The 20,850-nt window shown below is 49.7% G+C and overlaps 1 protein-coding gene across 1 annotated transcript in view; it reads left to right on the top strand.

The window, feature by feature from the left end:
• PAPPA2 (pappalysin 2) overlaps positions 1-20,850 on the top strand; it is an 89,860-nt gene that overhangs the window by 40,310 nt on the left and 28,700 nt on the right. The window contains exons 9-16 of the mRNA XM_032696764.1: positions 76-167; positions 445-638; positions 1,753-1,890; positions 5,346-5,481; positions 5,703-5,922; positions 15,424-15,595; positions 17,886-18,060; positions 20,384-20,597. Of these exons, the coding sequence (XP_032552655.1) occupies positions 76-167; positions 445-638; positions 1,753-1,890; positions 5,346-5,481; positions 5,703-5,922; positions 15,424-15,595; positions 17,886-18,060; positions 20,384-20,597 (1,341 nt within the window). The remainder of the gene's footprint in view (positions 1-75; positions 168-444; positions 639-1,752; positions 1,891-5,345; positions 5,482-5,702; positions 5,923-15,423; positions 15,596-17,885; positions 18,061-20,383; positions 20,598-20,850) is intronic.

The following is a 20,850-nucleotide window of genomic DNA, read 5'->3' as shown; positions in this document are numbered from 1 at the left end:
TCCTCACTCATGACTGGGCAGAAGCACAGGAGTGTTGAGTGAAAGAGGGTGTTAATACATCTGTTGTCCCCTTAGGAGCCTGGGGGAGGAATGTGATGATGGGGACTTGCTGGATGGAGATGGCTGCTCCAGGAAGTGTAAAAAGGAAAAAGGCTTCAACTGTGTTGGTGAGTCCAAGTGGATTGAGACAGAGTTCCAAGTGGATTGACTCCTTTTGAGGCAGGAGTCAAACCTGTACGTTATTCACCCTGCTTCTTAGAGCAGAGGGTGATGCACCTCATCTCCACAAAGCCTGGGTTTGCAGATGGACTGATCGACGGATCTTGTCAGGCCCTTGTGGTGGGAAAACCCCAGGCTAAACAGCCAGCAGAACTCCTGTAACAGGAGGAGGTGTGTGTGCCTGGAGCCTGGTTTGTGAACAGCTCCTCCCTGTTCTTCCTGCAGGGGAACCGAGCCTGTGCTATGTGCATGACGGGGACGGTGTGTGTGAGCCTTTCGAGAGGACAAGCAGCATCCTGGACTGTGGTCCCTACACTTCTGATGGATACCTGGATCTGTGGGCAGTGAGAGCCTATGCCTCCCATCAGGATGTGAAGTCCTGCCCTGCTTCCTTGGTCACTGGAGAGCCTGTTGTGAAGGTGAGTGAAGGCATGGTCAAAAAAAGTGTTTTCTAGCAAAGCCCATCCTGAGGAGGTCACTGCTGCAAGAGCACAAACAAAACCTTCAAAGCGGCTCTGGAAGCTTTAATTGATTGCAATATTCCCACACAGGGACCCAGTGGATGACCTGGGCATTTCTCACACCCCTCCTTCATCAGTCCCTAAGCCCAGGAACTGCAGTTCATGGAGGGGTGTTTCATCAAGGCAGGGAGCACCTCCCCTGTAACCACCCCCATCCCACCAGCCAAGTGCACAACTTGGAGCATGTGACTTGTCCCACTGGTGGCTTTAAAAAAAAAAATCCTGTAAGTCTGATACCTTATAAGGTCAGGGCCTGAAAGGATGAAATCACACACACATCAGCATCTGTACCGGCTCTCAAGCCCTCTGATCTGAAGCCAAGGAAAAATCAATGGGAGAGTTCCCATCTTTCATATGGGCTTTGGAGCAGAGCCTGGAGGGGATTTTGCCTGATTGGCATTAACGTGGTGTGTAATGTTCTTTCCTAGCAGGCTGAAGAAGGGCAAGAAATATGTAAAGAGATCGTATTTAGTCCTTTATACGTGTGTTTCTACTGAGGCGATGTAAGGAACAGTGATGAGAACCTGCAGTGTGATTAAGTTGTCCAGATGTACATGTCTAATGAGATGCTTTGGGCTCCAGTGTCTGCTCCTCTATAATGACACATGTGTCTCCAAGGTTTTGTCTGCCAGGCCCATGGGAATGTCTGGAATACCCTGGTATTCAGGCAAATGAATCACACCATTGTATCTCATGAGCACAGCCAAAATCAGGATGCTCTGGTCCTACCTACCAGTTCACAGCTTGGCTCATTATTTCTTACTCGGTCCCACAGACACCGTGAGGTGCTTAAACAGCATGTTTACAGCACTCCAAAATGTCAAGGGCCCCCTGTGCACATGTGTGGGCAGTGAGGTGTCCCTTAGGAAATCACATCCTAACTCTCTTCATGCTGGAAACCACCTTGGGATCCTTCTCAATGGTTGTTGAGTCTTCCCTGGGGTTTTGTAGGTGCTGTTTTTCTCTCTCTTTCCTTGCAACTTTCTGAGTTGAAATAAATCTCTCATTTCAGGTATGTAAATCCCACCTTCACGATGTGCCAAAGGACCTTTTGCAGGCTGCTTGGTTCCCATGTGCTCCCAGCCAAGAGAATGCTCAGGATCCAGATGAGGAAAAGACGCCCTTGGGTGATGAGGGAGTTTGGCTCAAGGTAAGTGAGGATGTGTGATCAGGCACAGAGGATTTTTTTGTCTTTATCCAGCACTTTGGTGACAAACCCCATCCTTTTCTGTCCTGTAGGAGCTACAGCAACCTTAAAAAATACTCAGATAGGCCTCTTTGCAAAAACCAAATGCCTGTGCATGGGTTTTTTGTAGTTGCCTCCTTCTCACTGTGAACAGCAGACCCATCCTGGGGCAGATTGCCAGGAGAAGGACAGTGCATGAAACCAAAATCCCACAGAAATGCCTCGAGGCTGAGAAACAACTTGCTCCTGTCTCTCTCCCCTGCATTCAAGCAGTGCTTTAACACCTGCAAAAGGAGGGCACAGGCTGTGTTTCAAGTCCTTGTTGCCTTTGTCCCCCATGGCTGTGAAGAGCAGCAGAGGGTATGTGGATATGCTCTGTCATCCTGAGGGGTCCAGCTGTGGCACACAGGTCCTTCTGATAACTCCAGACCAAAGGGGACACTTCTGTGCCCCAAGGTGCTGGTCCTGCAGCCCAATAGGGGCTCAGGGGCTACCTGGGGAGCTGGGAGCTGCCTCTGGGAGGATCAGACCTCTCTGTCCCAACAAGCAAAGGAGCAGGACAGAGGAGAGCTGAGGGTTAGGCCAACAGCACTTTTACAGCGTTGGGTTTCTGACCACAGGCACAGCTTAGAGGTTTTGTGGCTGCTGCCTGGTGTTTCTGAAAAGCCAGACTCTGGCATGGTGCTCCCTCTGCAGTCTGAGACACATCTTACCCTGCTTTGTTCGAGGTCCTCTAGAGAGGACTCTTCCCAAAACTCTCAGATGACTTGGCGAATCGTCAGACCTGAGTCCGTAAACATGGGTATCGCTCTGAGGTCCTCTGTCTCTCCAAAAAAACTTCCTTTAACCTTTCTTTTACTTTTCCCTCTCTTCCTTGTCTGTGTGTTCACAACCCACTTTCTGGCTTCGGTGTCTGGCCATGACAGATGTGCCTCCCTTCTTCCTTTGCTAGTGAGAAAGCAGCAGTCCTCCCCCTCTGCCCTACCTAGACGAAAGCTTGCTTTCCACTTCTCACCAGGGGTTAAAGCGTGTTCCAGTTTTATTGGAGCTTGTGGTCAGTTCTCTTCCTCTATGGATGTTTATATTAAAGACTTTCATTACTGGTTCTCCGTGCTCTCTCTAGGAGTGCTATTATTTTCCGCCCATAAAATTATTTATGGACTAGTAATAAATATGCCCTTTTTCTCTTTTTTTTTTTTCCCTTTTTTTTTTTCTTTTTAATGGAGTTGGCCTGATTGGTAACATATTGGGTTAGGAAAGACAGCTTTTTGTTGACAATTTGCCTAGCACAGCTGCCTGCCCGGGCAGGAATGGTGCTGTTGTTGCACATGTGTACCCACGTGCACGTGGTGCTTTGTGGCCACCGACTCCCATGGTCATTTTAAAGCTGTTGCACCTGTGTCACCCAGGTCAGAGCTGCACCACAAAACTCACCGGACGGTAGGAATTGCTTCCTGCAGTGTTTCTCAAGAGGTGGCACCAATGAGCAAGGGAAAGGCTGGGTCCAAGAATCATAGAATGGTTTGGGTTGGAAGGGAACTTAAAGGCCCTCTAGTTCAAACCCCACCTTCCTCTAGACTGGGTTGCTCAGAGCCCCATCCAGCCTGACCTTGAATGTTTCCAGGGATCCACAGCTGCTCTGGGCAACCTGTACCAGTGTTTTACCATGCCTGCTGCCATGCTGGGAACAAGTGGGGTGTGTGTCTGTGCCACCTAACGAAGCATCTGCCAGGCCCTGTGGGTTTGTCTGCAGGTGGGAATTGTTGTGATTCACAGATATCCAGCCACGCTTTGTTCTCAGTTTTTAATACGTCTGATGAGGAGAGACATCAAAATCACTTGTAAGCAAGTCAGGATGTGTAACATGCAGGAAATGAAACAGAAAGGGGGAGAGGGAGGGAGGAAAATTAAGAAGATAGCCTGCTGTGGCCAAGCACATAATAGGTATTGAAAAGGATTGGGATGATAATCAAGTCAGCGTCCTTCACTCTCATGTAGATGCTCTGTAGGAAGAGAAAGACTAAACTCTCCACCTTAAGCTGTGTAGTCCAGGGAAAGCCTCACCTGACCTCTCCAACCATCTCTCCTCCCCTGAGGAACCACACTTGGAGGAGGAGGTGGTTGGGTTAAAACAGGCTGGCTCCCTGGGACTTTCCAGCTGTAGCTCTGTCCTGGGGCGCTCCTTAGAGCTGGTTGTGAGCACTACTGGCTCTTCCTGCTTTCTTTTCCTCTCTTCTTCCTTTCCTGTTTCTTTTCCTTCCTTCCTCTGCTTGTCTCACTGAGGTAGGCAGTGGAGATATACGAAATAAAAATGTTTGAGCCCTCAGGTCCACTCCGTGCAGCCAGGACAGGTCTGCAGGAGAGCAAGCCCTGGCTCAGGGAGCAAGTAGACAGCAGTGGGGACTCACTCATGGGGCGTTTGCTGCCGAGCACCTCCCAGGGTGAGACCCCTGGGCTGAAGCCCAAGGTTTTCTCCTGTTCCTGTGAGTGAGCAATGCCTGACGTGGCACAAAGCCCCCAAGGCTGGGCTGCCACCACAAATGGCGTGGTTGTCCCCTCCACTCCCACAGCTGGCTCCAAGTGCCCGGCCAGCCGGGACTTGTCCTCTTCCCAAATACACCTTCGCCTTGGATTTCTGAGCTTCCTCCATGCCAGTGCTCAACACAAACACTCTGTCGGGCGGATCTCGATCAAAACGCACCTCTGCACTGGGTGGGGGGAGTACCAGGGTGGGGGAGGAAAACATTTCTGTCTTCTTACTCCCCAAGAACGCCTGCCCTGCCATGATTGATGCCACGAGTCTCCCAGCTGCCTCCTGTAGCCTTCGGGGCTGCAGGCAAGTGGCGAGTTGTCGGCTCTCCTCGCAGGCAGGGCTTCTTCCCACAAATCTTTCTGCGTGTTGGCTGGCGGACAGTTTGCAGTTGCTGTGGGTACTGGGGACATTCTTTGGGCTTGTTTTGGGGTTTTTTGGGTTTTTTTTTTACTGGAAACGTTTCGGAGGCAGGGCTGGTAGCTGTGTGCTCTGGGTACCTCACTGGCCTGACCTGCACTGTGTGGGGTAGGAGTTGAAGCCTGGTGAAGAAAGGGCAGAAAAAGGGTCACCCAGGTGTTGCTCAGTTTTAAGAGCAGCAAATGTGGGTGTTGTGAAGATGCTATAAATTTATGGCAAGGTGGGACTGATAGATGTGGAGAAGACTAGTAAAAGGGAGAAGGGGAAGTGGGAGGGAAAGGGCCACTTTCTGCTCCCTTCCTTCCTTTCTCTCTCTTTCCACCCACTTGCAGCCCTGCACCTCTGCAGTCTCTGACCCCTTGCTCCTGCTCTCTCACCGTGTTCCCTCTTTCTCTCTCCCTTGCACATAAGGGATCAGAAAAGCTGTGTTTGTGCCTGCTCTCAGGGTCTCTCCTGCCCTCCTTCCCAGGTTTGCTTTGAGAGACCTGCAGTGCCCACCTCCCTCCTGCTCTTCCTGGCCTCCTCCGGCACTGTCCCAAGCCGGCAGCGCAAGCCGATGGTCACTGTCCAGCTGACTGACACAGACGGATGGAACCGCTCTCTGGGTGAGCAACCTGTGGGCTGTGACACCAAGAGGGACACCAGGAGCCCCCACTACAGCTGTGACCTCTCACTGAGTTCCGTGCTGTCATCCCTTGTCCCCCACCTGTGGCATTTTCTGCCTCCCACGCCGGTCTGTGGGGATGTGGGGCAGGAGCACGTGAGGTAAATCAAAAGCAAAGCCCTGGGGCTGAGCCAGTGGCTTCTGTCTTTGCCCATCTCGCAGGGATGTACGAGCTGTCGTGCCAGCACAACCCGCTCGTCGTCAACGTGTCCCGTGGCCAGGAGGACCCATCCCGCCCGGTTGCTTCGGTGCTTCTCAACTTCTCCTCCCCTCTCGTGAGCGTTGCAGCTGTGGCCTTGCGGACCCCAGCTCAGCCTGGCTCCTCTGGCCCCACCACCTGCCTCCTGCAGCACGAGGAGGGCTGTGGCCAGCAGTGCTACAGGTATGGTCTCCTCAGGGCACGTCCCAGTGGGCACCCCGGGTTACCTGTCTCCTCTGGGGGTTCGTGCTTGAGTTCTGGGGGGTTTGTCTTCTCGTTGACTATTTTGTGACTATTCTCAGGTGGCTTTTGAGGGTTTTTTGGAAGTTCTGAGGTAATGATTTGCTTATCTCTCTGGGGGGAAAGGCACAAAAACAGATTTTGTGCATGGTTTGTGCATCTGCACAAAACTGTATTAAAAGGCTGTTTCCTGGCAGGAACAGCAAGCTCCCTCAGCTAAGAAGTTTTCACTGAGGGTTGTTGCTAAAGCTGAAGCGTTGACTTCTTCAGCATGTGTTTTACAAGCTCCATCTCCATCCATCCCAAGCTCCCCCACGCTGTGGAAGGTGGAGATGAAGCTCTCCCCCTCCTCTCTGTGCTCACTCCCGGCCTATCCCAGGCTCCTCGCCAAGTCTCACGCTGTCCCCGTTGTAACTCGGCGATAACACTAATAGTGGCAATCAGCACTTGAGTTTATTGATTTATTATTATGTCTGCCTTCATAAGGCAGCAAGCGAGAGTCAGTGTTTGCAGAAGGGGCACCGCTCTCCTAGCGGGTCGTGCTGGTGAAAGGATGGGGAAGGACTGGTGACCAAAATAGACTAAATAAACAAGGCAGTAGGATCGTGCCGAGCGGAGGCACAGACCCAAGGAGGAGCAAAGGGCTGGTGCTCAGCCTGTGTCCTGGAGGGGTGGCAGGGCTGACGACAGCCAGACCTGCCAAGTCTGGCTTTGCTTTTGGATCCCAGGCTCCCTGAAGTTACACGCGTGTGCTGATCCAGGGCTCCAGCTCAGCCAGTTACTCAACCCACACCGCTGGGAATACCGATCTTTGAGTCGAGCTTTGCTGGAATTGTGGGGGTGTTAAGCATGGAAGGGGTTTGATCAGGGTCATCACATCACTGCTACTGTTGTATTTCTCCTGCTGATGGCCCTGGATGGTTGAACGTCCCTGATAACAAATCAGTGTGCGTGTGTTTGTCTAAAAGCCTGTGGGATTGTGGTACGATTGATTTATGTAGAGTTCTGGAAGCCATGAAGTTGCTTTTTACTTTCTCTGTCTCTTTTCTCTTTTTTTTTTTTTTTTTTTTTTTACTATTTTTTCTTTTTTAAGTGCATGTGTGATTTATACAGAAACATAAATCTTAGTGAGTCAGCATGTAAATATTATTCTCAGCCTTACATTAAAGGATCAACGTCCACCTGAAATGCAGTACGTTTCCTCCTGGTAGCTGTTACAGTTATGTACCCACATGCTTCTAAGACCCCAGCCAACTGATGTGGTTTTTCAATTACATTTTCTCATCCCTTAAAATAATTCTGCATTCTCGTTGCTTGAGAGCCTCCTCCTCCCCCTCAGAAGTGACTGCAAGGAGGAACAGACTGACTGGACCCAGCTGAGCCTTGACTAGGGATGGGGAGATGCCCATATAGGGGCAAATAGAGTGGAAAATAGATGTTTTTCTCTTAAAAGTCTCATTATATCTGAAGCACAAGCCAGTCCCCATATCACCAAGACACACCGAGCGCTGTGCTGTCCCCTTTGCATGGGCACAGCAGGATCCTCATGTCTCCCCTTCCCTGCAATCCCACGGGCTCCCCATGGCCTTGGCTTCGCAGCAATATGCTGAATTGCAGGATACACACGTGCCCTTAGCAAATATTCAGAGTAAATTAGATTTGTAGAGTTTTCAGAGTAGGAAATGCTATTCATGGTATTGGTTTTCTGGACTTAAAGGCTTGAATATTTAGAGATTTTAGGCTTACAGCTTCCAGTAGCCACACTAATAATAAGGGATCTTCCTCTGTTAAGTCAGGAAACATCCAAGTATCCCCCCCTTATTATATTTTTTAAATCTGTTACATCTCCAAAATAGCATCACAGTATTTTTACTTTTAAGGGCTAACAATTCATTTCATATAAAGCAGGAGGACTCTGGGAGGGAAGAAAATCCTCTATAAAAGTCCAGGAACAGAAAATCTTCAGAGGTTGAGAGACATTCAACTGCAAAGGATCACAGAAGGTCCGTGTTCCTCCTGCACAGAGTTGAACATACACAGTACGTGCGTGTGAGTGCTTTCCTAAAATAACCCGGGAAAGGGACAGTAACAAAAGCAACAAAGAAATGAGGTTTCCTGACTTCAGCCTAGAAATGCTCGTTGCCAAAATAATAAATACATGACAGCTTAGTATTTCTGTAGCATCTCTCATCTTGAAGGATCTCGCAGTGCTTCGCAGGCTGGGAGAAAGCATCGGGGTCGTGTTTGTGCTGATGAAACGCAGCCCTCTCCAGGTCAGGGTGCAGCAGGGGTTTGGTGCTGGAGAAGCGCATCCTTGTTTTGAAGCAAGAGTTGCCTTCTGCTTTTGTAGCTACTCGAGGTGCTGAAGGTTGGCAGAAAACTTGCAGGCCAGAGCAGTGGTGTCCGCCCATCCCACCTCGCTGTTATCACCAGGAACCCCTCTCTGCTGTCTCTGTCAGCAGATCAGGGGTCGTCTTTGCCTTCTGTTCCCAACCTTAAAAAGTCAGGCAGAAATGAGACTTTTAACAAGTTTCCACCCAGAAGACTCAAACTCTCTCAGCTTTCATCTTTTTCTTTGGGTTTTCAAACTGAGCCACAGGGCCTCCTGTTTTCCTTGGTACAGGCTATACCCTGAACCAGGGGAACATATTTCATTTCCTATGTTATGTTTATTTTTAACTTGGTTTTATTTTTAATGTGTTTTATTTTTTGCTAGCATATGCTGGGAAGGGCCTGGGTGAGTTCACAGGAAAGGTGCTACAGGCAGCAATCTGTGTTTGTGTTTCCTGTGTAGTGCCACCCCCCAAAAGTGGCTGTAAGGTGTCAAGGGGAGTCTGGTTTGGATTCCTTTTGTATGGAAAGTGGATGTCAGGGAGAGAAAATCAGATGGAGGAGGAGGAGGTTGTTTACTTACTGTCAATTTGTAAACTTTACTCAGCAAAGAGGGCTGTTTCCCAAACAGGTTTTATTTGTTTTGTTTTCTTTCTTCCAGGCACCAAATTATGCAGGGTCAGTTTGCAAACTGCATCTGTGGTGTTGTGAAGATTTATGGGGACCCTGGGTAGAGATGCTGGGGTCTTATTTCATAGAACTGTAAAATGGTTTGGGTTGGGAGGGACCTTAAAGATCACAGATCCTTTCCCTCTGGCCTAGAGTGCCCCGTGGATGGAGTAACCATCCCTGGAGGGATTTAAAAGACATGTAAATGTGGCACTTGGGGACATAGCTTTGTGGTGACCTTGGCAGTGCTGGGTTAATGGCTAGAGTTGACCTTCGAGGGCTTCTCCAACCTAGATGATTGTATGATCCTGGGGTCCTGCTGATCTCCTTTCCTGGGGCATGGGATCACCTCAGCCTTTGCCTCTGCCAGGGGAACCTCTAAAGGTGCTTCTCCTTCAGCATCAAAGCCTGTTGGTCTCTGGCACTTTTCTTGTGGGTCCCTGACTGGCTGATGGGCAGCAGTGCCCAAGGCTCTGCTGTAGGACTTGATCATTCACTTCAATTGGTAGCTTCAGTGTCCAGATGGAAGGTGTCAGGGATAACCCTTGGAGGGACAGGGACCATTTTCATGGAGCAGCCCACTCCATTTGCTCTCTGCAGCCTATTCAGCTTATTGAGTTTAGTGCTTTGTATATGGGCTTTTTTGATGATGCTCAAGATATCTTCTGCCTTTCCCTGAGACTAGCCAGTCTCACCTAGGAAAAAACATCTCCCAACACAAGTTTTTCACCAGTTTGATCTCGAGTCAAATACAGGAGCTGTGAAACAGCGTGCTTGGTGTCACCTCATGGAAAGGGTCACCCAGTCCTATAAACTTGTTCCAAGCAGGGCCAACCCCTGATACATCGAGGGAAGGTGGATTACAACACGGAGCATTTGTGTGAGGTGCAAGGCAGCTTTCCTTTCTGACCTTGGCTCCTGGTGATACCCTGGAGCTTGATCTTGATTCCTTATTCTCTTACCAGTATGGATCTTATGCGAATCATGCAAAGCCCTCTGTCCTTCCCATGTCCCATGAAGAAGGAACAAGAACTGGGAACCCCTGAGGTTTGCCTGCAGAACCCTTGGTGTACCACTACAGGCAGCCTCCCCTGTTCTACCCTGCCTTTCCTAATGTCATACAGGCACAGGAATTTTTCACAGGAACTGGATTAAACTCATCCTTCAGAAAGTTCTCTTATCTCCTGTCACAAGCTGCAGGAGGTCATGAGTCCACCATTTCCCCTGCTGAGCTGTTCTCATACCCAGTAACCCTCTCTGCTGAGAAGGTGCCTCTGATTTCAAGATGAAAGGTGTTGCTTTTGCTCCATCCTTGTCAGAAAGGTCTCAATGCCTCCTGCCACAGATGACTTTTCTGTGTGTGTGTGTGTCTGTACAGAGCTGTCAGATCCTCTCACTGTCTCCTCTCTGTCGTGATAAATATTTTTTCCTCCTTAAATCTTACAGCATAAGTCTTGCAGCTTAGCTATGGCTTCTGCTTGTAGCTCCCCTTTTGAAAATCTTTCTGCTATTTCTATGTCTTTCATGGTGGTGGATGTGGATTAGAAGTGAATTCCTATGGGCAAGCTGAGAAAATGAGGTGCAGTGTGTTCCTGTGGGGATTGGATATGGATAAAGGTGTTCTTTAAGTATAGTCTGTCCTGGATCATGTTGGGAAGCTGACTAGACCAAACCTGACATCTCATTCAACCTCCCTTTCTGTTCTTCTATACATCTATTTTGGTGTAGCAAACAACAACAACAACAACAACAAAAAAAGATGGAAACGAACTCTCTGGAAATATATTGAGTTGGTTTACTCTTGCCTCTTTTTTTTCCCTTGTGGCTGCAGAGGGACCAACAGGTCATTCGATGTGTTCCTGATGCCTTTTCCCTGTCTCTGAGGCAGATGACAGTGGATGACTCACAGGGGTGTTATTTTTTTGCCAAGTTTCTTTGGGAGTCACGTACAGAAGCAAACACCTTTTCTTGGGATGGCAACCTCAGTGCAGATCGTAATCAAGAGGCAGCAGCACCGTTGGGTCTGTACACGTAGCCTGCTCCCACAAGGGTTGTTGCCATCAGATTTACTGGAAAAGTGAGACCTTTCACCTCCACGGGAAACACGCCTGAAGGGAGACATTCCCAAGTATTTCCAAAACACCTTTCCTCATTTCCTAGCTATTCTCTTTTGCTAGACCACATTGGGGTAAACATCTTTTATCTCACTGATGTTGAGTGCTACAATCCAGGCTCCACCAGCGTACGTGCAGTGACGACTTTTAACTTCGGGAGATTTGGCTGAAGCCTTTGCCTTTCTGTCAACATCTCCTATAACCCCCTCTACCCAAAAATTCACACCATGAGAAGAACTTAAAAGTTTCCCCTGTTAGGAGTTGGAGCTTGATGATAAGGGATGTTTTAGCAGCAATCTCTGGGTCGAAAGCTTGGGTAGATGCTACAGCAATGTACAGATGATTTATTATACTTCAGGCAGCTGCACTGCATTTGACTTGGCTTAGCTTGACATGGGTAAATCTATCAGTATTTTCTGTGTTTTGTGAAATAAGTGCTGTAAAACATGAAATTTCAGCTTTTCAGAATTTGGGATCTGTCACAACAAAAGCAATGTCTCCCTATCAGCCTTGCCACCACTGGCTCAACATGCTCCATTGCTGGCAGAGGCTTTTGGTCCAGAAGGATGGAGGATTCCGAAGGAAAAGTTTTGCTCTAGTTTTTAGAATTGTTCTCATTTCAGGACAAGGCTCTTAAAATTTTGGAGCAGTTAGGGCCATTGCTAGGCAGAATTTCACAACCTTCCAGATCTGAAACTTCCTTTGATGTATAAGTTATGGGACTTGGTGAGCCCAGAAAATCGTGCAGGCTTGTGCTGACATGGAATAAGTTAGAAGAAAAATCTTGGTATTTTGTAAAAATGTTGTTGACAAATCATTAGTTCGAGCTTCAAAAGATGCTGGGGTAGGAGTGGAAATTTTTTTGAATGTTTCAGGCAGAAAAAAAAAATAAAAAAAATATTGGCTCATCCCACATCTTATATGGCCTGAATCAGAAATGGGCAGGAGTCAGGAGTTTGCAGCTGCGATACAGGAATTTCATTTATCATCAAAAGCAGAAAGAGCTCCTTCATGCTGAGATCAGAACTGGGCTAACTGCACCATTTCCTTGTCCAGCCTTCGCTAGGGTGTTCCAGGGGCTGGGAGCCGCGAGTTACTCCATCGCTTTACCCGAGTCCTGGTAAAGCGTGTGGATCACGATGGGGCCAGGCCACAGGGCTTTTTTCTTTTTTTGACCTGCACTTGTACACCACCAGGCTCAAGAGTGTCCTGGCCTGGAGTAAAGCAGTGACAGCAACGATGATGCTGATAATGACAAAGGAAGTCGCAGAATCGTGGAGTATTCTGGGTTGGAAGGGACCCACAAGTAATCGAGTCAAAGTTTGTAGGTAGAATTGATGTATATTTTTTTAAGCTTGGGGATATATTTGAGAAAATCAGACAGCTTTCAGTGACGTGAGCCCCTCTTTAGGTCTGGAATAGCAACACCAGACTTCAAAGCTACGTGTAGGATGAGAACAGCTTCTCGGAACTTGAGCTGATTGCTCTCAGATCATTTGCAAAATAAAATCTAGTGGGTATCTGTGGGATTAGGGGTGTAGTTAATCAGAGAGAAAACAGTGATAGTCATTTTCTGGGACAAATAAAAAGGTAATTATTTCAACCCAAACCTTACTCTGATTTCTAAAATATATCTACTTGCACATACAGAACCTGTGCATAAGGATATATGTGATAAATATAAAAAGAAATATTTTGATATTTTGATTTATGACCTGTAATTATCAGTCTCTTATGTATAACTACTCTATATAACACTTTGTGTATATAATATAGTAAAAAAAGTTGCTGATCTCTCAATCTACTTTTATGCCCCATTGCCAGTTATGCTTCTGGAAAGCTGCTGGAAAACCATGATGTGCCCAGCATTGCTGAAAAGGATCAGTTCTTGCTTTATTGTTATTTAATAACAGCATTGTCCCAATTGCTGAGGCTGCCCCAGATGATGTGCTGTCCCTCTACCAGCACCAGCAGAGCTGCTCCAACCAGGCTCTTGGCTTTGGATGTGTCTGGAGGATGCCACCACCCACCCTTGATCCAGTGCTGCGATGAGCAAATGCTCCATAACTCAACAGCATCAACCTTTACTGTGAGGGTGAGGAGGCCCAGGTTGCCCAGAGAAGCTGTGGATGCCCCCTCCCTGGAAGTGTCCAAGGCCAGGTTGGATGGGGCTTGGAGCAACCTGGGATAGCAGAAAGGTGGATCTTCATGAGTACCCATGACTGGCATGGAAGGGGATGGGATGCAGAAGCAAGGCTGGAAAGAGAAGTTCCTCTGCTCCTGCAGAGGAACTGCAGGAAGTTTAGGAGAGCAGCTCCATCACACGGGGGGTGGAGTTTAGGGATGGGAGGATGTGTGTGCTGGGGGCACAGGCAGGGAGCAAAGCAACTGCCCGGAGAAGGTGACTGCAGGAGGGGAGGGAGGGGAGAGGGCTACAATTGGTACCAGATGCCCTCAGAAGCTAATGACCTGACAAACGCTGTTGCTCATAAAACAAATTCTTTAAAAAGGAAGCAAATGGAAATATAAGCTAGTGAAAGAATTTGCAGCAGCTGCCCTGAAACCATTTCTCACTTCATAAACAGGTCTGCATTGAAAAAACAGCCCCTTTCTTCTTGTTCTCCTTTGTGGTCCCCTCCTGTGCCCACCGGCTCTTTCAGGGCTGTGGCCTGCAGGTTTCCACCGTGTCTTTGGCTCAGTGGACTGGTCCAGAGTCAACAGCACATTGTGTTCCCTCAACGTCTGTGTCGGCACCGATTTCTTCTTTTTTTTTTTTTTTTTTGGTGTCATTTGTGGTATTTCTAGCTGTGCATCCTTGGCTGGAGAGGGTGAGTGAAGGCAAGAGGCAGAGGCTTGCCTCTGCCTCGCTGGGAGAAAGGCAGCCCATGGAAGTGGCCAGGAGCCCTGTGCAAAGCAGAGAGCAGAGGGAAGCAAGGTCTTCGGGTACCTTCCCTTCTCTCCCCACTTAATGCATGAAGCTGCAGCAGCTCTGCCCCTGATTAAGGAGGGCTGAGGTCAGTTTTTGCACCTATACCACTTGGTAACAGATAAAGCCAGGCTGATGGATAACCAGAGCATGTTGTGTCAACCCCATGTCTTGTGCCCATTCCATTCCAAGTAATTAACCTACTGGCTGCATTTCGCTGTTGGAGATCATAACCCTTTGGCCAACACTATTCTTCACTGTGGGATTGTTTGTGATGCTTAAATAATCAGTACCTAATGACTGGTCCTCAGTGGGAAGCTGCCGCAGCAAGGCGGAGGAGGATGTTTATTTCCAAGGAACTGGTGATGCATTGCAAACATTCCTGTGACCTCTTGTAGCTTGCAGTGGTGCCCAGGGGAGGTTATTCCTCCTTTTAGCTATGTCTCACCTCAGTGGCCCCAGGTGAGTCTGTAGCGCTCGACCAGGTGCATGCTGGGAAGGTCTTAATCCCAAAAAGTCTGACATCAGCATGCACAGGCTTGAAATGCTGTGTGGGCCTGTGGAAAGAGCAGAGGTGCTGAAGACCATCACAGCAGAGTGGAAAGGTGACAAGAGTGGGGTGGAGGGGCCAATTGCATGTCCAGCTTCTCCCTTCCATCACAAGCTGTGGTTGTAGCTGTGTGGACATGAAGGGGGACTGCACATCATCTGAAGAGTCTCTCATGGATGGTTCCCTAATATCTGCAAGAGTTTCTTCTCCAGCTAAACTTTTCCTCACAGTTGGAGAATCCTCTGATGTCTAAGACATAGTTTGACATACCCAACACCCTTCTATCAGCAAAGGGTTTAAAAAGGCCTCTTCATCTTTTTCTTCCTGACCATCTGTTTCTGCAGGTTTTGTCTGAAGGCTGACTGAAATTGAGGTGTGGATTCAAAACTCATACAAAAATATACCTCCTGCTTCCCCTCTCTTTGTCACCTCCCTCTTTTTGTTCTCTTGGTCCTCCTGCAATGAGGCCCTTTGGTGCCAGGCTGTATGCAGGCTCTGTCCCATGCAGCCTGCACACCCAGGGGCAGAGGAGCTGGAGTAGCCTCACCAGGCAGCATGGATTTTGGAATGTTGTTGAGCTGTGCCTCCTTTCATCCACTTGAAAGAACACAGTGGTTGCTGGGAAGGTGTGAGATGGGGTTGGGATGAGGTCCAGCCAAGGCAGAGCTGGGAAAAAGTACCCTCCTGGCACCATCATAAGGAGACTTCAAGCCTGGAAGAAGCTGGGGCTGAGGGATAGGTGTGCATCTCCAGGAATCTGCGACCTGCTGAGTGTTCTGTGCAGGGGCCACCTGGAGAGAGCCCTTCCTTGCTGAAGACCCACTCATTGATTCCTTCTCTCTTCTCCTCCACAGCTGTGCCCACGGTGCCTGTGTGGGGTCAGGAAGCTGCACACAGCCACTGCTTGCTCACGCTGCCACCCTGAACTGCACATCGGATGGCCCGGGGCACATGGTGTGCGCTGTCACCTGCCAGAGGGGCTTTGTCCCCCGCTCCAGCAATGGGAAGAGCTTGGGCCTCACCCAGGTGAGTGGACCCTCAGGTGGGGGCGACCTCGTGGCCTGTTGGACCACAACCTAGTTAAGAAAGATTTAACCACCCTGCAGTGGTAGGAGTGACCCCAGAACACCTTGTTCCTCCAGCTCCAACCTCCTCGCTGCTTTTCCAATAAATCCCAGCCCAGTGTTGCTCCGGTGCTGGAGCTCTGGGCTCATGGCTGGTGGTCCTGCTCTGGAGATCCATCTCCTTCCCTTTCTGCAGTCCTACTTCTCCCAGCCCAGTGCTGCCTGCAGACCACAGCCCTGCCAGGCTGAAAGGCACTGCAGGGGATGCCCCAGGGAGCCAGGGTGATGCACTCCCTGCAGAGGGAGAGGTAGGCATTCCTGTTCTCCAGTGGGAGGGTTAAACATCCCTGGGATGTTTTCTCTCTTAAAGCTGAAGTTAATGGCTCAGGAAAAAATGAAGTCATTGCAGAGCAACTATATTTAGCGGCAGCTGAGAGCACAGAGAGCTTTTTTTCCTTTGTGTTGAGTTGCAGGAACGCTGCCCATGCCAGTGGGGCAGCACAGAGGTCACCATGAAAGAGTTTGTCCCACTTTCCAGAGGGCTGGGGGATGCCTTGTAAAAGCCCCACGCCCGCACAGCTCTTAGCTGTTGACAGAGGAGACCTGGGACTGATGTGTCCTTGGGAGCTGAGCTGCCTTGGATCCGGGCAGTCACCTTGGCAGGGCTGTAGGCACAGCATGTCCTGTCCTTAGGATGTTCCAGGAGGGGAACTCAAGTCTCCAGGGCTGAGGTGGTTCCCATGCCAGACTGAGTGAGAGCGTGAACTCATGTGGGGTGTGGACAGATGCAGGTGAGTTGGGCCATCTTAGCAGGGAGGGCCTTTCCTCTCCGTGGAGATCTGCAAGTGCTTGTGACTCCTGGTAGGCACGTTCCCCATGCTGTGGCCATCGGCGTTGGCCAGAGGAGAGGTGGGCACTGGAAAATGCAGTAGGGCAGCTGGGGATGCCTTGCTCAGCCCCTGGTCACTGGGAGGTCATTAATTACATGGTCACACAGCTCTGTGGGCCGAGGCATGCCCGGGGAAAACAAAATGTTCCCATTCTCTGAAATGAAACCGCACAAAATAAATCTGCCTCGGGTGACAGTTTTCCTATGTTTGGCAACGAGATAGGAAACTTCTGAACAGAGCTTCACCATGTGGCTGTCACAGCAGATGGCAGCTTGCAAATGCCTTGCCCTGAGCCCTCCAGTGATGTTACTGGTCTAGCTGTGACCTTACTCATCTCAAGGCATTTTGGGAAAATGCACGCAGCTCTTCTTCTGAGCATCCTCTTCCGCCTCATTCAGCTACACTATTATCCTGCTGCACACTCCAGAGGACCAGACTCAAGTTTGGGGATGCCCTTGAGAGCCACCACATCCAGGTTCAATAAAAACATGCTGAGAGGGAGGACAGGTCACATGTTTGACTGTACAAGCAGTGTGGTTGTGCTCAGCAAGTGAAGGGACATCAGGAACAGCTGAAACACACCTCTTTGATCCTTAGCCCCTGGCTGAGGGCTGGTGGATTGGGGTGAGCAGTCTGGGAGTGGAAATCAATAGATGTGGTTGGAAAGGACCTTTAAAAGATCACCTAGTCCAACCCTCTCCTCACGGCTAGGGACACCTTCCACTAGACCAGGTTGCTCACGACAAACCATCATCCACCACCCAGTTTTGATGAAGTTGGTAGCACATTTTGACCATGTTTAGTGGTGGGGCCGCAGGGGTTTATGTTCTCATGCAGTCCCCCATCTGTGTAAGGACTGTTTAATTAGGATTGGTAAATGAGGTTTTACGATTTCAGTGAGGTCTGTGGGCTGAGGCATGAGGGAATTGGTGCATTTAGGGAAAAACAATCAACAGAAGAGCTGCCTGACAACAGCTGAAGCAAGACTTGATTTTTTAGGGGAGAAAATTGCAGAGCACGGAGCTGGGAATAACTTAGCTCAGGAAGTTGGAGTGTATCTTGAAGGGACTTTCCTTTTTCCCTTATTATGCTCTGGCACTGCTCAGACAGTGCACAGTGACTGGAGGGTTACCCCAAGGGCCATTTGCTGCTTTCATACCCCACGTGCCACCCTGTGAACAGGTCAGGGCTTTGTGACTCAGTGTCCAGAGCGGGGAGAAAGGGCACAACGGTGGAAGAAAAATGCTAGAGAGCTCTCTTTGTCCTGAAACCTGTGTTGCACCTTTCTGCTGCAATGGCACACCAGTAGGTTAAAGTTCCCCTGCAGGAACTTTGGATGGAGCTTTGCTTTTTCTGCTGCAGGAGGTGGTGCTGACGTGCAGCTCGGGACGGTGGGACAGATCTGTGACTTGTGACCCCATCGACTGCGGTGTCCCTGACCAGTCCCACGTGTACTATGCTGAGTTCTCCTGCCCCATGGGGACCACCTACCTGCAGAGATGCTCCTTCTCCTGCATCCACCCAGCCAAGCTTCAAGGTACGGTCTGGAGTGCTGAGAGATTTAACCCCCCTTTTTCATGCCACCTTTCCATGCCTATCCCAAGTTGTTCAAACCATTGGAATTTCTCATTTATCCTGGCTTCTGCCAGCCAGGTGGGCTCTTACTTCCCGAAATGGTGGGTGTCCATCCCCCTCGAGCAGAGACACCACAGTGTGGGGATAATTCCCTCTGACTCCCATCCCCTGGCTGGCAGCCCTTATCCATCCACCTCAGGGTGTAGCAATGTCTTCTCCTGATAGCTGGGGAGGCCCAGAAGCCTCAAGTATTATTGGGATGAGGGAGACAAGAAACATGCAGGCAGCCAGTGTGGACAGACAGAGAGGACTTCAGAGAGCCAGAAGTGGCTGGGTGCCTGGTGGCTGTGGGGAAGCCTGTGGTTCAAGGGGCCTGGGGCTGTATAAAGCCATAGAGACTGATGCCCACAGCTGCAGAGCAGTCTGGGAGATGTTCACCACCCAGACACACAACAGTGCCCCAGACACACCATGGCCTGGCTTTCATTCTGCCGACTCCATCGATAGCCGCAGGAATGTTTTTAAGCCAGGCTGGAGAAAGAGAGCTACTGTTCCTGTCTGTGCAAGGGCTGAGCTGGATGGGATTTCGGGAGTAATTGCCTTGACAGCTTCAAGCATTGGGACTTTGTGAGTTTCCACCAACGCCTTTGCTCTGAACAATCACATACAACAAATCATTTTAATGGGTGCCCTATTTTATGGAGACATTTATAGCCGAAACGTATGAGAATCATTTACTTTTTAAAAAAAAAAAAAAAAAGTTGAATCTAAGGAGCAAAAACTGCAGGGAATTAAGGTCTCATTTCATGACAGAGAGGATGGTGGCAGATCCCCAGAATGAGCTGATCAAAGGGTAGCATCAGCATCTAAACAGCCCAAATTCTGCATGAACCGATGCCTGCTGACTTGGGTGGGTCAGCTGAGGGCAGAGCTTTAATCTGATCTTTCACTCACAGCCGCCTCTTGTTCCCACTGAAGTCACTGGGAAGTTTTCCATGGGCTCCCTCGGTGGGAAGGCATCCCCTCAGTGGAACACCCTTCCAGCAGGATAGCTGGAGGTGCTTGGCCAAGGCTTCTGAGCCATGTGGGTAAACTCTTAGAGGTCCAGCTGATCCAGCTGAGCTGCCCAGGCAGGGATGTGCTCGATGCTTGTTCTCCCCGAAGGCTCACGTCCTTATGGGCTCTCAAGGCTAATAAATGCTAAGAATAGGCAAGGAAAGGATGACATGGCTGTGTGGCACTGGGAGGTGGGGGATGACCCGACCTGTCAGGAACAAAAGCACTGAGTGGAGATATGGTCTTGCTTCCGGTCCAAAAGCAGTGATCCTGTGAAAAGAAAATGATGTTTGAAGGGACTGTGGAGCAGCCTGGCTGCACCAGGAACTTGCTGATCCAAACCTCTCAGTAGGAAGAGTCCCATTCACTCCAGTCCAGCTTTTCCTCTTGCTCGGCAGTTCCCAGGGAGCCATCCGTCATCCACACCATGTGGGTGATGCAGTCCTGGACACTTCCTGCAGGCATCTGTGCATTTTTGGCCACCCATCTAGCTGGGTCTACCAGCAACAACAAAGAGCTGGTCCGTAACACTCAACCGAAATCTTTAATAATGGATGGTTTGAATTCCCAGTCACACCAGTGAAGCCTCCCATGCCTGTCCTCCTGGAACTTTCCATCTTCCTGACTCTCAGGTTGCTGAGACAAGTGGTGGATGCCCCATCCATGGAAACATTCAAAATGAGGTTGGATGGGGGCTCTGAGCTACCTGATCTAGTAGAGGGTGTCCCTGCCCATGGCAGGGGGTGTTGGACTAGATGGCCTTTAAAGGTCCTTTCCAACACAAACTGTTCCGTGACCTTGCACTGCACATGTTACAGCTTGATAAGGGAGGAAGGACAAGCTGCAAAAAGCTTGGGAGAATGAAGTTGGGGAGAATGAAGTAAGTATGACAGATAGGTGTCCTACGCAAAAGCCCCTGGCCCACAGACGGCTACCTAAGGCAGAGAGGGGAAGTTTAAGGGAAAGTTTCGGGGAGCTTTGCAGAACCAAGATCCTTTCTCCGTCCCCTAGACGTTGGCCCTTCCCTACTTCTGTCTGCATTCGAGTATTTTCTGCCACAACTGGACCAAGCAGACAATGAAGTCCACGGCCTTCACGTTTGTTGCCTCCTTTGGTGCCAGTTTATGCTCTAACGAGGGCTTCTGCTGGTTGCTCTGAGCTCTCCTCAGCAGGACTCCTTCCCTGGCTCAGCTGTAACCTCAACACACTGCTTCTCTTTTTGGGGTCAGGAACGAACGAGTGGCTGACCTGCCTGGAGGACGGTCTCTGGTCGCTGCCTGAGGCCTACTGCAAGCTGGAGTGCGACGCGCCGCCCGCCGTGGCCAACGCCAAGCTCCTGGTCCCTCGGTGCCTGCAGGGGAACCACGACGTGGGCTCGGTCTGTCGCTACAAGTGCAAGCCTGGATACCACGTGGCTGAGAACGCGGTGGACAAGCCCAAGAGGTAAGTCTGTGGCAGGTCTGTTACCACTCTCTCCTTCCTCCTCTTCTCCCAGTGTGAGCAAGGAGCAGAGGTGATGGTGCACTGACAGTCCTGAAGAGCTGAATTGATAGGTAGAAGGCAGAGCGTCTTGCTCTGATCATACAGATTTCTTGAAATGCAAGAGGCATTCCTTGGCTTAGGTGAACAAGGTGTAATCTTGTTGTGTATGTTAAGTGCTTTAACCCAAAACATGCAAATTTTCCTGTGCACCTCC

This window comes from Chiroxiphia lanceolata, chromosome 9 (genome assembly GCF_009829145.1).
Source record: "Chiroxiphia lanceolata isolate bChiLan1 chromosome 9, bChiLan1.pri, whole genome shotgun sequence".
Classification (NCBI taxonomy): domain Eukaryota; kingdom Metazoa; phylum Chordata; class Aves; order Passeriformes; family Pipridae; genus Chiroxiphia; species Chiroxiphia lanceolata.
The sequence above is the reverse complement of the archived record's forward strand: the minus strand, read 5'-3'. Positions and strand labels throughout refer to the sequence as shown.